Below are 17,326 nucleotides of genomic sequence, written 5' to 3' on the forward strand. Positions count from 1 at the left end.
GCCATGTGGGGAAAGCACCAGGTTTGGTCAGGAGGCAGAAAGTTGCAAGGGGAAGCCAGAGAGCCTTTATTGGGGTTTCCACAGGAAAGGCAAAGCAGGGCAGGGTAAACAGTATAGGACTGGCTACTTTGAATAATGTTGGCGGGTTCAGGGCTAGAGGTCTGGTCTTTAGTTGTTTGGTACTTGGCCCTGAGTGATATAGGGCAGATGAAATAATGGCTTGATGTCTGCGAGTTTGATAAAGGAGGTGGTTGGGAATGTGGACTCAGGATTGATTGGAGAGTTCGTAATAGTAATTTTGCAACACTATTTGCAAAATTACAGAGGAGATATGAATAAGTTTGGCTGTTAGTTTGGCTAGCAATTAATGGATGCCAAATAGACAAATACAGAATCTAAGAAAACAGTTTGAATGAGGTTATGATGATTTACTTCTGTTTCCTTTTAAGGGTTTTATGGTTTTAGCTCTTACTTTAGGTCTTTGATTCCTTATTAGTTAATTTTTATATGTGGTATTATTTTTATATGTAGTATATTTTTTATATGTGGTATCGGTAAGGGTCCGATTTCATTCCTTTGAATGTGCATAGCTGTTGTCCCAGCACCATTTGTTGAAAGAACTTTTCTTGTCTTAGGTTTTAGCAAGGTCACTGGTTGCTCAGACTGTAGGGAGAGTAGGAGTGAAAGCTGCAAAGTAAGTGAGGAAACAATTACAAAATTCAGTCAAGGTGATGATTGCTTAGACAGGGTGGTAGCAGCTTAGGTGGTGAGAAGTGATTGGATTCTGGATGTATTTTGAAAAGAGAGCTGACAGTATTTGTTGATAGTTATTAATTTTGGTATATGAGAGAAAGAGAGGAATTGAGGGTGATGGTAAGGTTTTAGGGCTGAGTAGGTAGATGGATATGGTTGCCATTTACTGAGCAAGTAGAGAATATTGTGAGTGGAGCAGGGTTTTTTGTTGTTGTTGTTATTTTTGCTCTTGGGAGGGGCAGGATAAGGGTTGTTGGAGGAATCAGAACTTTGGTGCTTGCTTGACATCCAAGAAGGAGTGTTGATAAAGCAATTGCATATATGAATCCTGGGATCAAGGGTGTGATATGATCTGGAGATATACATTTAGGGATTGACAGCATATAGATGATATTTAAGCTATGTGATTGGCTGAGATAAACTACGAAATGCTACTTAAGTGTGGTCAGCTGACTGGTGATGATCCATGAACTGTTTGTTACCAGTTTGCCAGGAGTTAATAAGTACAGAAATTTAGAGTAAGCAATTTGACATTGTTGTGACCTTCAGGCATTTGATCATTTTTCTGTTATTTCATATTTATTGTATTTTGCAATGGTTTGTGAATGGATGGAAATTTCACTTGGCCTGTCACCACAGCCAGTTTGAGAAGCACTGACCTGGTGAGTGAGTGAATCTAGATAGAAAAGTTATCTAAGGACTGAGCCCTGGGGCACTTCATGTTTACTTAAGAGATAAGGAGAATCCATTAGTAAAGAAGACTGAGAAGGACCGTCTGAGTGAGGTTGCAACAAAACCAAGAGAAAGTGTTCGGTGTTTCCAAAGACACAAGAAGAAAGTGTGTCAAGGCTATGTAAGATGACCAGCTAAGAATTGATCTTTGGGTTAGTAATAGGGAAGACCAAATTGGTGACATTGGCAAGTGACATTAATCAGAGATGGGTCCAAAGCTTGATTTGAATGGGCTCAAGACAGAATAGGAGGCAGTATTACCTATGTGTTATTTGTGTTAAAAAATATTTAACCTCAATCTAATGAATGAGGAAACAGTCAGGGAAGTTGAAATTGAGGAGATAATCTGTAGAAGTACTGGCCTGAACTCTTCAAAAATGTTGAAGTTGTAAAAGACCACAAACAAGCAAACACTAAGGATATGCTCTAGAGTATTGGAGAAAAGAGACTTGGTGAATAAATGTAATTCTTGATTAATTTTTGGTTGGATCCTGGATTTTAAAAAATAGTTGAAGGACATTATTGGGACAGTTGAGGAAATTTGAATGTGGACTTCCGTTAGGTGAAAATGTGCCAGTGTTAAATTTCCTTAGTGTGAAAATTGTGTGGTGGTTGTTCCTTATTCTTAGACCAAGAACATTAATTGTGGAAGTATTTGAGAGGAGGTATTATGATGTTTACAACTGACTTTCAAATGGTTCAGTTAACAAAAAATAAGTGTGTATATGTGTGTGTGTGTGTGTGTGTGTGTGTGTTAGAGCAAGAGAGGGAGAGAATGAGAGGGAAAGAGAATGGAGAGAAAAAAGCACATGTAACAAAATGTTAACAGTTGTTAATGGTAAGTGAAGGGTATATAGAGTTTCAATGAATTACTCATGTTCCTCTTCTGATAATTTGGAGAGAAGGTAGTGAGTCTATACTATTGTTTCAAAGTGATTTGCTGAAAAGAGGATTTTAGAAATCAGGTGACACCTGGAAAGGTTATAGAGTTGAGTATTTTTTCCCTCTATTTTATAAATTTATTTATTTTATTTTATTTATTTTTGGCTGCGTTGGGTCTTCGTTGCTGCGTGTGGGCTTCTCATTGCGGTGGCTTCTCTTGTTGCAGAGCATGGGCTCTAGGCATGCGGGCTTCAGTAGTTGTGGCTTGCAGGCTCAGTAGTTGTGGCTTGTGGGCTTCAGTAGTTGTGGTTCTCGGGCTCTAGTGCGCAGGCTCATTAGTTGTGGGACACGGGCTTAGTTGCTTCATGGCATGTGGGATCTTCCCGGACCAGGGATCGAACCTGTGTCCCCTGCATTGGCAGGCGGGCGGATTCTTAACCACTGCGCCACCAAAGAAGTCCCTCCCTCTTTTTAAAACATAAATAGGAGATATTACATCTTATTTGTATGTCAATGAAATTATCCAGTAGTGAAGGAGAAGTTGATGCAGGAGAGGAGAGAACAACTGCTGGAATATTCTTGAGTAAGCAAAAATGGAGACCATCTAGGTACATGTGGGGGTATTGGCCTTAGACAGGAGTGTTGACAGTTTGTCCACAGTCGCCTCAGGTACCTCACTTTATTTGTAAAAGATTATGCATGTAAAGTGTATGGCATAGTGCCTTCAATTAAGCGCTCAACTATTTGTTATTGTTAAAACATTTAGTGCAATGCCTATTACTAGCAGACTTGGAAAAAATGGTAGTTGTTTTTTATTATTCTTATTATTAGCAGTCCATAATTACCTGTTAGAAACTGTAAATGCTTCAGAAAAACAAATTAGTTAAGATCCTAAACCAAGTTAAAAGAACAATAGCGTGCCTTAGAAGAGCCACAGGATATTCATGGTTGGCTTTGGTCACATTAGAGAAGAAAGCAACTAAATTCCAATATGGGGAATGAGAACATCCAGGCCTGCAACGATAAGGGCTTTGTTGGGGCAAGATTGGTTATGAAAGTTCTTTTGGCCTGGCTCATACCATTTATTTTAGATGTAGCTTCCCGAAATTAAATTGTTTTCATTTTTAGAAAGCTGTTTCATATTTAAACTCATCTGGGTATTTTTTAATGCATTAAAAAATCTAGTCTAGAATACCAGACCTAGAGGAGCTGATAAGTTTGTTGACAGTGTACATATCTGTGGAAAAAAATTTGAAAGAAAATGAAGTTCTAAAGCTATTTATATTTGTTTACCCAAGCTATAGGAATATTGTATTTTGCTTTTTCTCAATCGAAACAGCTCTGAATGACTTCCCTCGCCTGGCTCTGTGGAGGGGACCTCCTCTTGGCAATTCCTTTCGCATAGGATTTTTTGTTTATTTGTTTGTGAATTTCAGCACCAATACCTAGACCCTACACTTAGGAGCTCAATGTAAATAGTGTTTATGTCTCTAGTTACCCAGAAAGTTAAGCTTTTCTAATACCTATTACAACTCAAGGTAATTGGCCTCATATTTCTTGAAATGTCTTTATTTCTTTGAGGCTGTGAACGGTCAGTAGAGGTAAAGAATGGACTGTAGGAGTGAAGAAGTAGCTACAGCACCTGTCATGCTGTGTGTGTGTGTGTGTGTGTGTGTGTGTGTGTGTGTGTGTGTGTGTTGCTATTGGTGGCCTTTATTAAACTTAAGAGTCCTTTAGGATAGTTACCTTTTTGCAGTGCTGGCTTACTCATTTGTTCAGTGGGCTAGGACATCAGATATTGGATGAAAGTAAATGCCAGGTGTCTGCAATGATAGGCAGTGTGCAGGGAGGAGTTCCTGGGGCTCAAGGATTTGCTGTATCAAGCTTTACCACTGTGAAACTGACATGTGAAACAGTGTCATGTACTTTCCCACTCTGATGCAACTTGATGGTATTCGCCTAGATGAATGCTTCTGGAGAACGTGCTAAAAAGAGATACCACCTGCTACACATAGTAAATCCTTTGTGTGGTGTCAGTGGTGCCTGATATAAGGCTTTAGTTTCTGTGTGGACTTTGCAAATCAGGAAATTTTGGTACCTGTAAGGACTTTGAAGACCAGAGTAATAGCTTTGTGTTACGTTTAGCAGTCTTTTTTAAAAATTGGGCTTATACAGGAAATGATCTTACATAGGTTCTCTACCTCTCCAGTGGGAAGGCAGGGATTGGCAGAGATTGGCAGGGATGAGCAACAGTTATTACTAATTTCCCAATAGGAACCATTTTGTTGTTAAACAATGGGCATGGTTTGTCAGTGAGCCATAAGTATGTGGACACAGACCTGAAAATGGAGAATTCGTGAGAACCTGTTTTGTTACTGTTATGTTGAAAATAGCTATCATTATGCTGATCATATGCACGTTTATGTCTTGACCTTGCAACTACCAATTCACTATAATGTACTTGGATATCTCAGAGACAGCTCATCCTTAGCATTTATAAAACCGAAGGTAGGAGCTTTCCTGGTGGTGCAGTGGTTAAGAATCCATCTGCCAACACAGGGGACACGGGTTTGAGCCCTGGTCCAGGAAGGTCCCACATGCTGCGGAGCAACAAAGCCCGTGCGCCGCAACTACTGAGCCTGTGCTCTAGAGCCCGCAAGCCACAACTACTGAGCCCGTGTGCCACAACTGTTGAAGCCCGTGTGCCTAGAGCCCCTGCTCTGCAACAAGAGAAGCTACTGTATTGAGAAGCCCGCACACTGCAACGAAGAGTAGCTCCCACTCGCCGCAACTAGAGAAAGCCCACACGCAGCAATGAAGACCCAACACAGCCAAAAATAAAATAAATAAATTAATTAATTTTAAAAAAGAAACTCTTTATCAGATTTCATCTGTAGTATCTGTAAATTTGGGTGGATTCTTCTGTTTTCAGGGTCCTTAAAAATGTCCTAAGGGTCTTGGGTCTGCCAGGAGGTGATCTGCTGGACCCTATAAAGCCAGGTACCAGGCCAGTTTTCCTGGGAGGGTTTTGTATTTATTGACTCCAAAAAGTCAAACTTAGTTCTTTTAAAGTGGTTTGTTATACCTGATTAAATAAGTAGCATTCTCAAATATGACATCTTGACAAACTTTTGGTTGCAGAACCATTTTTTACAATTTTATTTTAAGGGGATTCAATAAGGAAATTTAGTAAGACTTTCTCAAGTCCCATTGGGGATAGTCAGTGAGAATCAGATATGATTTAGAAATGTTTCCTTTTACAAAAGCAAATTATTAAGGATTTAGATAGCTTAAGAAGAAAGAGTAGGCTTCCTTATATATCCAGAAAATAGACTTTAAGACAGTATTCCAAACAAACTACAGTCATCCCTCATTAGTTCATTCAGTCTTAGTGTAATTAATTTTCATTTCACTGGATCTTAGGTTGGTAGTCTGCTTCTTGACTAAAAAGAGCTCTGGAAATTCTGACTCAGTCCACTGGAATGGTCTGAAAGTTTTCCAGTTGTCCAAGTGATAGCATCAGAAGCCTGTACCCAAGAGTCTATTCTTTGAAGTGTCAAATAGTTTGAAATACCTGCTACAGTCCTTTTCCGTGGGACTCAGACAATTCTTTGTTGAAAACACAGATTTTGGCTTCTAGTTGATTATGGAGCCTTCATGCTAGCATCAGTGTAAAACAAAATCTCTTCATAGATGACAGAGACTTAAAAGAGCTGTGGTCAGTTTATTATGGACAATTTTTAAATGTGAAAGGTCTGATGAGAGTTTATAACAAGAATAATGCAACTAACAGGGAATTAAGTTGTTTCTGTAGCATGCAGAACAGAAAGAATAAAACCAATTCAAAAAAATATGGATGAACATAACTTTTATAGAGGAAAAATTCTTGATATATAACATAATAATCTTATGGCAGAGAACATACCAAGGCCAAACTAAGGATATCAAGTAAAAAGATTTAGTAAGTCTGCAGTAAATGCTGGACATTTATCAATATATTTTTATAAAATTCCATTGACCTAGAAGTTGCTAGATTTAGATTTTAAAAGTAAGGCTTCTACCAAGTAAGCATTTTAAATGATAACTGAAATTAAGACTGAAAACACTAAACTATTATTTCCTAAAATCTGGCAAAACACCATGAGGACTCATAAAACAGAAACACGTTGTGGGATAGCAAGGGCATTGACAAATCTCTAGGAACTTCCCATAATTATACAGTTTCTAGAATATTTATATTCATAGCATTTTAGCTGTACATATTTCAACTAGGGAAGGCTGAGCATCTTTTCTGATTTGACAACTTTTCCCATGAAACTCATCAATAGTAAAACATCAAACCAAATTATCTCTGGCATCTCTCTAAAAATGTGAAAGAACACTTTGTGATTTTTGCAGGAATGTTCTGGGATATCTCAAAGATATTTTTAGGTGGTAAGAATATACTGAAAGTTTTATTTTACTGTTTCTTATATTTAGGAAGTGATTTGGGGAAGGCTAAACTGCAAAGAGTTGTCAATGAAAACACAAAGATAAGAGTTTGGTGTTTGAAAAACAAAGCTGGTTACTTAACCAAGGTGACAATAAAATATTTAAAAATAAACATAGAAGGTAACACAATTTTGAATAACCTCAGCTTTTTCATGAGGAACCTTCTTTTGCGTGTTTTCTTAAATAACTAAGGACATAATAAGTCAGAATAAAGCCAATAAAGTTATTCTATTAAGACACAAAATATTTGCTATCTGGGCATTTTACATAGAAAAAAAGAATACACTTTAATAAGGTAGGTGAAGGCAATAAACAATAAACCAGGGAAACTGGCCCATCAAAGTTGAGCAGACTTGGCTAAGATTTTAACCAGTTCATAGCTTTTCAGACTCACGGCATGGTATTATAAACCATGGCAAACAAAAATCACTTCCCAACTTTTGTTCTTTATTATTCTGCTTCATATTCTGGAACATATTTACACTTTACTTGAGGACAGTTCTTAGGGTGTTGTCAGATCAGATTTAATTTTATAGTAATACTAAGATGATATTAACATGTGTTTATCATTGCTCTCTTCAAATGAATCAATAGATAAACATTTTTAAATGTCTGAGAGGTAATTAGATTTAGATGAAGTCCTGAGGGTAGGGTACCCATGATGGGATTAGTGTCCTTTTAAGAAGAGGGAGAGAGACCAGAAAGTACCTGTGGCTCTCCCCTTCCTCTCCCTCCCCCCTCCTCTGCCTTCCCCTCTCTCTCTCTGCCATGAGGACACAGTGAGAAGATGACTGCTGGCTACAACCCAGGAAGTGGGCCCTACAAGGAACCAAATCTGCTAGCACCTTGATCTTGGACTTCCCAGCCTCCAGACTGTGAGAAATAAATGTCTGTTGTTTAAGCCAAACACACACATACAAAACCTTTCAGTTTCCATTTGTAGCACAGTTATTATTGATAGTTATTACCCATAGAAATAAGCTCTTTGGGGGTCACCAAAAAGTTTTGCTTGATGAATTTTGAGAAATATATATGAAACTGCACAACTCAGATTGGGACTCGAACCTAGCCAGAACCCAGACCGGGACTTGAACCCATGGGGCAGGACTCGAACCTGGCCAGAACCCAGGTTGGGAGTTGAACCCACTGTCTTTTAATTGAGATCACATACCTGGTCTCAGGACTTAATGGAACTCAGGTTCTGTATGTCTTGTTGCAGAAAGAATTCAATGAGAGACAAAGTGATAGGTAAGAAATGGATTTATTTAGAGAGATAACACATTCCATAGACAGAATGCCATCTGTCTCAAAAGGTAAGGGTAGCCCCAGGGCATGGGGCTGTCTTGGAAAGTGAGAGCAGCCATGGGAGAAACACACTCCACAGACAGAGTGTGGGCCATCTCAGAGGCCCTGATATATGGGGTGGTTAGTTTTTATGGACTGGGTAATTTCATAGGCTAACAAGAGGGAGGATTATTCCAACCATTTTGGGAAAGGGACAGAGATTTATAGGAATTGGGCCACCGCCCACTTTTTGGCCTTTTATGGTCTGCCTTGAAACTGTCATGGCTCTGGCGGATGTGTCATTTAGCATATGCTAAGGTATTATGATGCCCATAATGTATTATGAGCGTATAATGAAGCACAAGATCTACGAGAAGTCGAATCTTCTGCCATCTTGGACCTAATCGGTTCTAACCAGTTTTTGTCATGTCCTTAAGGGCTATGTCATGCTTTTAGAGGTTGTGCCCTGCCCATTTTCCTCCTGTTTCATATACACCATGCAATTACCACCACAACCAGGATACAGAACAGTTTTATTACCCCAAATATTGCCTGTGTAGTTTTGCAGTCAATTCTTCTTTCACCTCTTGGTCCCAGGCAATCACTCATCTGCTTTTTGGCACTCTAGATGAGTTTTGCTTGTGGCAGGATTTCATATAAGTGAATATCATACAGTATCTACTCTTTTATGTTTGGCTTCGGTGTTCCTGTTCATTTTAATACTTAGTATACCTTGTGTGAATAGACCACTCTTTGTTTGATGGATATTTGGGTTATTTCTGTTACTGACTTGAACTTGGGTATGCTTGCCCACCACACAGCAAAGCCAGTCTACTGACACTGACTGGGTTGTGGTGAAGGAAAGTACAGCATTTATTGCAGGGCACCAAGCAAGGAAAATGGGCAGCTCATGTTCTAAAAACACAAACTCCATGATGGCTTTCAGGAAAGGACTTTTAAGGCAACATTAGGGGTGGGATTGCAGGGTGCATGGTCAGCTCATGGACTGTCTTCTGATTGGCTGTTGGTGGTGAGGTAACAGGGTGATGTTTTGTTAATCTTAATCTTCAACCTTCTGGTTCTGAGCAGTCTGGGGTCTACCTGCTTGTGCTCAGCATGTAGTCACCATCCTCCACTTGGGTGGGGAGGTCTTAGTTCCTGCAACTCAAAGATATGCATTGGATTGTTATGTATATCCCTTAAGAAGGAGCTAGGACTCTGTTTTATTGCTGAACTATTGTTTAAGCTATTATTACTTTTCTTACTTGACTGCTTTTCCTTTGTTTCTGCATTCCCTTACTTCCCTAATTAGTAACTGCTTAAGTCTGCTCTTTGGAACTCAGGGAAGGCCTAGAAGACTAAAGCCTTTTTCTACAAACAAGAAACAGGGAACATGGAGAGGTCTGTCACCCAGAGGGCCCTACAGGGTCCTGCTTGTTTTCATTTACAGTTTTTAGATATCGTGAATAAAAGTGCTATGATATTCATATACAAGTCTTTTTTTTTTTTTTTTTTTTGTGGTACGCGGGCCTCTCACTGTTATGGCCTCTCCCGTTGCGGAGCACAGGCTCCGGAGGCACAGGCTCAGCGGCCATGGCTCACGGACCCAGCCGCTCCGCGGCATGTGGGATCTTCCCAGACCGGGGCACGGACCCATGTCCCCTGCATCGGCAGGCGGACTCTCAACCACTGCGCCACCAGGAAAGCCCCATATACAAGTCTTTTTATGGACATATGTTTTCATTTCTCTTGGGTGTATAGCCAGGAGTGGTCAGACCATAAAAACAGTATCCCAGTCATTGCTACTACCACCGTGGGAGTAACTTATCAGCCATAAACAAACCTAAAACAAAACTGAATTATATAGAGGAAAATTAAAATTAGAATAGGAGAGACTAGGCCAACTTCAGATCGCCACTTCAGATTTACCTCTCAAATTCGAGAAAAGAAATGCCTGGGCAGTCCACATGAGGTGCACTTCTTTCACGTGGCTCTGTGAGGTGAATCCATTGGACATTTTGGTGGAAGACTTCCAACACTGTTTAACAGGTAATTTTCCAAAAAAGATAAAATCATGGCTCTCATCCAGATATAAAATGAAAACATTTAAAGGTTAGAGAAAGACAGCCTCATCATTAAGGAGGGAAACAGACAGATATTACAACCAATTATGAATTTTTCCATTATCAATTTTATATGATTGAAAGTTGGCAAAATATTAAAGATGATAATTGAATTAATACTGCACCCATCTAGGTGTTCATCTGTTTGAGCAGTAAAGGCAAACAATTCATGTTATAAAAAGGTCCATACTTTTCCTTGACTTTATTAGCAAAGCCACTATATTGTAATTAAGATCTTCTTATAAATTGTTTTGTTTTTATGTCAATTATATCACAAAGACTGGGAAAAGAGAGTGTAAAGTGTGTTGTTAAGAATTATATTGTTTACATATTGGAGTGATATTTTGAATATACTAGGTTAAATATATTAAAAATTTTAAATTGTGTTATTTTGACAATACCAGCTTAATAGACTTTCTTGAGTCATTTTGTTTCTTAGATTTTTTTTCTTTAAATTAGAGGTTATTTGTTCTGCTGTAGCAGTAGAAATTGGAATTGGCAAAAAAGATTTCTTAAAAGCAATACATGGATTTAGAAATGAACCACGAACTTCACACATCAGACTTTGTAATGGAGTCTCATGGTAAATTATTGTTGTCACAAGATATTAAACAATATTTTAATATCACCTTATAAATTGTTGCCACTTATGTTGCAGTTTCCCCATCTCTTAAAGCAGTAGCTAGGCAGCCGTATGACATGTCTTAAGATCTCCTTTGGGACTTCCCTGGTGGTCCAGTGGTTAAGACTCCGTACTCCCAATGCAGGGGACCCGGGTTCGATCCCTGGTCGGGGAACTAGATCCCGCATGCCTCAACTAGAGATCCTGCATGCTGCAACTAAGTCCCGGCGCAACCAAATAAATAAATAAATATTAAAAAAAAAAGATCTCCTTTAATGTTTTCAGTGCTGGGATATTATAAAGAAAACCAAAAATAGCAGACTAAACCTTGATCTGTGGTGGTGCTAATAAAGTAGTCTATAGAAATCAGTTTGGGGTTATTTTTTGGTGAATCTTCTTCATAGTCACGCATGATGAACGTACTCTAAAGTAGCCCCCGTAGTCTCCTCCTCCTGGAGTTCATTTTTTTGTGTAATCCTACTCCCTTTGAGTGTGGCAGTACCTGTGACTTGCTTCTAACCAATGAAACATAGTAAGAGTGACAAGATGTCATTCATGTGGCTATATTATGGTATATAAGACTTTGTCTAGTTAGTAGACTTACCATAGAAACAGTCTGTACTGGCTTGGTGAAGTAGGCGGCTATGCTGGGAAAGCCCTTGTGACAAGGAACTACGGTAGCCTGTAGGAGCTGAGGTTGGCTTTCACTTGATATCCAGCAATAAGCTAGGGCCCTCAGTCCCATAGCCACAAGGAAATTAATTCAGCTAACTGCCTGATTGAGCTTAGAAATGGATTCTTCCCTAGCCAGTCTGCCATATAAGAATGCAACCTGGGTGACACATGATTGCAGCCTTGTGAGACCCTAAGCAGAGGACCTAGATAAGCTGTGCTTGAATTCTTGACTGACAGAAACTGTGAAATAATAAATGTGTGTTGTCTTAAGTGGCTGTTTGTGGTAATTGGTTATGCAACAGAAAATAAATGCATCGTGCAAACTTACTTTTTCCACTTTTTTGCTTTAATCTCCTTATATTTTATTGCAGTGTTGCTTTCATTGTATCTGCTATGTGGAATTTCTTTTGGCTAAAATATTTTTAATCTTTTAAAAAGTGAAAGAGCCAAATAGCCAAACTTAGATTTCTTTCTTTCTTTCTTTTTTTTTTTTTTGCCCTTCCTCCATCCTTGTCAAATGATAAATGATAACTGTATGTTTAGGTTTGTAAAAACCACCACATAATTTTCTGGGATGGTTGTACCATTTTATACTCCTACCAGTGATAGTGAGAGCTCTAGTTGGCCCACATCTATACTAACAATTGTTATAGTAAGACTTTAAATTTTAAGGCCAATCTAAGTGGGTGGATAGTGTTATTCATTGTGGTTTTAACTTGCATTTCTTGGATGAAAAATGATGTTAATAATAACGACATAAAGCAACCAACATTTGTAAGTAATTACTGTTTACTAGATTCTATTCTAAGCACTCTACACATAATAACCAAATAGTCCTCATCACAGCCCTGTGATATATGTGCTGTTATTCCATTATTGTTGTTATTATTATTACTACTACTATTATTATTAAGTAACCTGGGGTTGGGTATTGGCGAGTGGAGAATATTGAGTAGAAACTCAGGACCGTGGCCTTAACTGCATGGCCTTGGCTTGGGATGGAGATAGATCGCAGCTAGTCTGTTAGATGTGGGAGTGTGGGCTTCTGTGACTGACCCTCATATCATCACGAGACTTTCCCAAAGTGGGACCCAGTACTTGTTCAGAGGTGCTAGATTTCTGAGAGAGTGTTTCCATTTTTGTTATAGAGAACAGGGGATTCTGGAAAGGAGCTGTGAGAGCCAAATGACTGGGCTGGTACATGGAGAGGGAAAGTGAGTGTCTGTAGCTGCCAGGTGGGGTGGGTTTGCTTGGGTCATTAGAGCAGTGGCTTTCAAACTTTTTAGACTATGACCCTCAAAAGTAAATAGATTTTTACACTGTAAACCATGACACATGTTTACACTTGTATATTATACATATTTCAATAACAGTTGTCACAAACACACAAATTTCACTAAATAATTCTTATCCTTAATCTGTGTGAAGCACTTCAATATTTTCTTTTCTATTCTATTTCATTCTGTTTCCCTTTTAAGAAAATATTGGTTCCGACTTCCTAAATTGATCTCATGACTCACTAAAGAGTTGTGACCTGCAGTTAAAAAAGCACTGGTTGGAGTATGAATTAATCCTTTGAATGTTACCCTAGAAAAACAGTTTGACATACTTTGTCATCCAGGTGAATGAGAGGAGCCCATCAGAGTTGGCAGGTACTCCGAAGCAGGGGACCAAGACTTTTTGCTTAATTTCAGTTCCCTTAGCTGTCAGTATTTAGCTCAGTAGTTTACTTGATCAATTGACCAGGCTGCTTTTTGTCAGATGGTTTCTTATGCGTTTGCACTTATCTTCTCCTTTAGATTGGGAGCTTGCCCTCCTGGGAGGGTAAGAGCTACAATAATAGCTAACAGTTCTGTAGCACTTCCTCTGTGCTAGGCAGTTTTCTGTTTTACATATATTAATCTTTACCACAACATACCTCTTAGGTACCTTAGTAATTTTCATTCTACAGATGGGCAAATCAAAGCATGCAAAGGTTCAGTGGTTTACCCTTTTTACAGTTCTTTTGCAGCTTACCTCACCTTACCTTGTATAACATCTGCCATATAAATTATTTCATTAATAGTTTCTGATGAAATTAAACTAAATAGTTTCTAGGCTTATTTTTCTTAACTTTCCTTATGGCTTTTTTTTTTCTTTTTACCACAAGGTTATTTAAGTAATTGGAGAGTAATAGAAGTTGAATTTAAAATGATGCTGGACTTAGTCTAAAGGAGTACAGAGTTTACTTAAATTGGTCAGATTCTGAATTTGAATAATAACTATGCCTTGAGCCCCAACATTACAACTCTGTCATCCTCCATCAGGCCTGGGTTTGAGAATGAATAATGTTGCAGAAATGCCCACATATTCTTAGCTCATTATTTACTGATTTGGGATCCTTAATATGCTTTGTTCCATTCCCCTGCCCGCTGCAACAGCTGTTATAGTCTGGCCCACGCCTCCTGAGTTAATAGTATTTCTGTCACAGTGTGAGTTTTCAAGTTGGTATGTGCAGTTTCTGCCAGAGTCTTTATTGTTGCCAGGTCTCAGGGTTGGAGGTTGCAGCTGATTTGTGGGGGAGGGGATTTGATGCTTGTCACTGAGGAGGAACAAGGTGCTCCCTGGGGCTCTGATTTGTTGCAGGCTGAGTGTGAATGATGTCAGGCAGATCAGAGGACAGCTGATTCATTTGGGATCTGGGACTCCTCACTCTGCCTCACTGCTGCCTTTTGTGGTCTTAGGTCTTTTTAAGGGGGGGTTCTGAAAATCATGTTTTTGAAGAAAAGTGCTTTAATTTTTCTCTTATATTTGGGAAGCCTTTGTAAGTTTCTTTTGGTTTATGACTGCATACCCCTTGTGTGAGAGAACTTCCTGCCAAGATTCCAAGTGTGAGAGGGCAAGAGCTTGAGTAGCCAGGAAAATCATGAAACGGAGGAGAGAGAGACTGGGAGCACCATGCCTGCGGATTCAGTAAGGAGGCTGGGGTCTCTGAGTGGAAACTGGCAGGTGTCAGGAAAAGAACTAATGCCAACTAACACGCCTTCATTTGCTTGGAAGAGACTCTGGTTTGGAGATGCCTGTCAGGAAGAGGGCTGAGCTGGCTTAATAGATTCAAGGTCAAAACAGTGATCCCTGGCAGAGGTATATGGGGTTTTCTAATTCTGAAAACTGAGTTAGATGTCTTTTAGTGATTCTTAGGTACTTGGGAAGCTGGGTTAACAGTGAAGATCCTTTTTTCCTGTCTTGCAAGCAAATATGTATGTAAAGTTAGTGTCAAAGCCCCATGAATGTGAGAAACAAATGGAAATGAAAGTATCTCTGCCTTTGACTAGAGAGGGTATTGTATTTCTGCCCTTGGCCTGTCAGCTCAGGATCTCAGATCTCTACCCTTGCAGATCCAAGCCTGAGTCTTTTAGGGTATGACCTGAATTTTAGTTCTATGTTGACCAATATAGAAATAATACTTAGGTAAGGATTTTGAAGCTGGGGAATGGAAGAAGACTTCCACTTCAGGGTAGCTTTCCCAAGAGCTGCTCAGGCTTATTTAATGAAGAAGTACTGAGTGAATTGATCAGCAAATTAGGGAACCAGGGAAAGAAGTGCCCTAGAATCCATGCCACCTCAGCGATCTGTCTTGAACTGCCTTTGCTGTAACTCACAGGGCAGAGGGAGAGCACTTCAGATTTTCTTCCCCTGAAGGGTAGTGGTTACGTGGAGACAGCATAGCTACTCAAGTAGGCAGACTTCATCAGTGGGCTTCCTTTGGGTCCTTGCCCTTCCGTGCTAGTGGATGCTCATTGATTGAACTGATGATTCTACCAGACCTTGGGAAATCAAACTTATTTGAAGTATATAATTGGAAGGATTGGCACACTTTAAAAAAATGGTTTAGCCCCACATTAAAACTATGAAGTGAAAGACCACAATAGAGAAGCTTCATCAACTAAAGTGTCATTTAAAGTAAAGATAACTTGTGAGCAAAATTGGAAAAATTTCAATTAAGTTTGTAGTTTAAGAAAACATAAGGGGTTAAAAATCATGCTCACCGAACATTAGTGTACTGGTAATTGTAATCATTGTATCTGTTTTAGTGACTTTGAATTTGGATTAGGAAAACTCTCCCTGAGGATCTAGGAAGTAGTTAAGGAAAACTCTCCCTGAGGATCTAGGAGGTAGTTTATCAATCACCTTTCCTTTTCCAAACAATCCTTTTTAGACTCTAGGCCCAGAGTCTAACCAGTTTGCAGAGTGGTAATTAAGAGCAAAAAAAGAATGAGATTTGGTTTTCATAGATTTTTTATAATCCTTATTATATATTCATCAAATGGCTAAGCCTCGTCTTATGTGATAAGATTTAAGACTCCAGAATTTTGTAAAAGCAATATTATTCAGGTTAATAAGAAAAGTGTCTTGTTGTATGTTCTGATTAACTTTAGCTTATATATACTGTTGACCCTTGAACAACACACTTATAGCACAGATTTTTTTCAATAAGTATGTCCTAGGGTACTACACGATCCACAGTTGGTTGAACCTGCAGATGCAGAACCTCAGATATGGAGTGCCGACTGTGAAGTAGGCGGATTTCCAACTGCGAGGGGAGTTGGCACCCCTAACCCCTGCATTGTTCAAGGGTCACCTGTACTAGGGAGCTGATTTTTTAAATTCTTTAGATGTTATTTAGAGCTCTTTAGCAAAGTGAAAATTCTTTTTGAAAGTGAAAAATTAATCAAAAATATTAATTTTATTAATTAAAAATTAATATTTTGCTTATAATTTAAAAATATGTTGAATTTGTGGAAATTTGGATATGCCTGTAATTTTAAATAGTTGTCTGCCGTCCACTTTCCTATCCTACTATATCCTCATATTAAATACTCATCTGAGAAATATACTGAAGCCAGCTAGAGGGATAGTACATAGGAAGGTGAAGATTTCCTTTGAATATATGTAATTAAACACAAGCAGAATGTCACCAAATCCAAACAGGCAGCAATAACAATACAGGAAACTAATATCATTTTAAAACAGGTGCTTATATGATACTTAATTTTTTTCCTATCTTGGAAATAAAATATTGTAGTTAAATGTGGTATTTGTATAGAAAGCTATGCCACTACTATAGCAAATTAAATGCTGTGCATCTGTCAGTTCTTTTTCATCATCTGTGACAAGTCTATAAATGGTCAACAAAATAGAAATTCATATTTACCATCTGTCTGTTTTCAGTCTAATGATCTCACTTAATAGTCTTCTTTAGGACTTAACACATCAAGATGGTTAGATTGTTTTTAGGGGAAAGAAGTAACCTGCAAAACGAAAATTTAAATAGAAGCAAAATTTATTATAGAGTAAAGTAACGTTATTTGGCGTACTCCTTAGGCAAAAGTTAGCTAAGTAACTTGGTATTATTGTAAATGTAATCTAACAACTTAAAAACTATGAAGAATGTTTTACTTTTATTGACATACAAATTTTTCTAGGAAATTTTAGTCATTGAACACAAAATATTATCTACTGCTTGCTAATTGATGAGTTTTAGTAAATTTACAATATTTTCCCAGAAGCCAATCTAAATACTTTGACTATCCAAAGCTTAAATTTTTGGTTTTAATTTTGTGGATTAAGTTTTAGACTCAGTGGTCATTCTGTGCCAGCGTTGGTACTGGGTATGATATTTGAGAATGGTTTTTGACCACTTACTTTTCTTGATCCTCTTGACTAAACTAACCCACCTTGAATGTTTCTTTTTGGCTGAGAAATTATCACTGACTCTGTCTTC

The 17,326-nt window shown here is 38.5% G+C and overlaps 1 protein-coding gene across 16 annotated transcripts in view; it reads left to right on the forward strand.

Annotated features, from left to right (window-relative positions):
* Nucleotides 1–17,326, forward strand: part of MAST2 (microtubule associated serine/threonine kinase 2) — a 202,317-nt gene that overhangs the window by 93,593 nt on the left and 91,398 nt on the right. Inside the window, exon 1 of one of the 16 annotated variants that reach the window (XM_067725994.1) lies at nt 14,225–14,514. The exons of 14 other annotated variants lie outside the window; for them this stretch is intronic. In XM_067725994.1, the coding sequence (XP_067582095.1) occupies nt 14,468–14,514 (47 nt within the window). In that variant the 5' untranslated portion in view covers nt 14,225–14,467. Of the gene's footprint in view, nt 1–14,224; nt 14,515–17,326 lie in introns of those variants that run through there. One more of the 16 variants, XM_067725997.1, reaches the window with a different exon arrangement.

This window comes from Pseudorca crassidens, chromosome 2 (assembly GCF_039906515.1).
Source record: "Pseudorca crassidens isolate mPseCra1 chromosome 2, mPseCra1.hap1, whole genome shotgun sequence".
Classification (NCBI taxonomy): Eukaryota; Metazoa; Chordata; class Mammalia; order Artiodactyla; family Delphinidae; genus Pseudorca; species Pseudorca crassidens.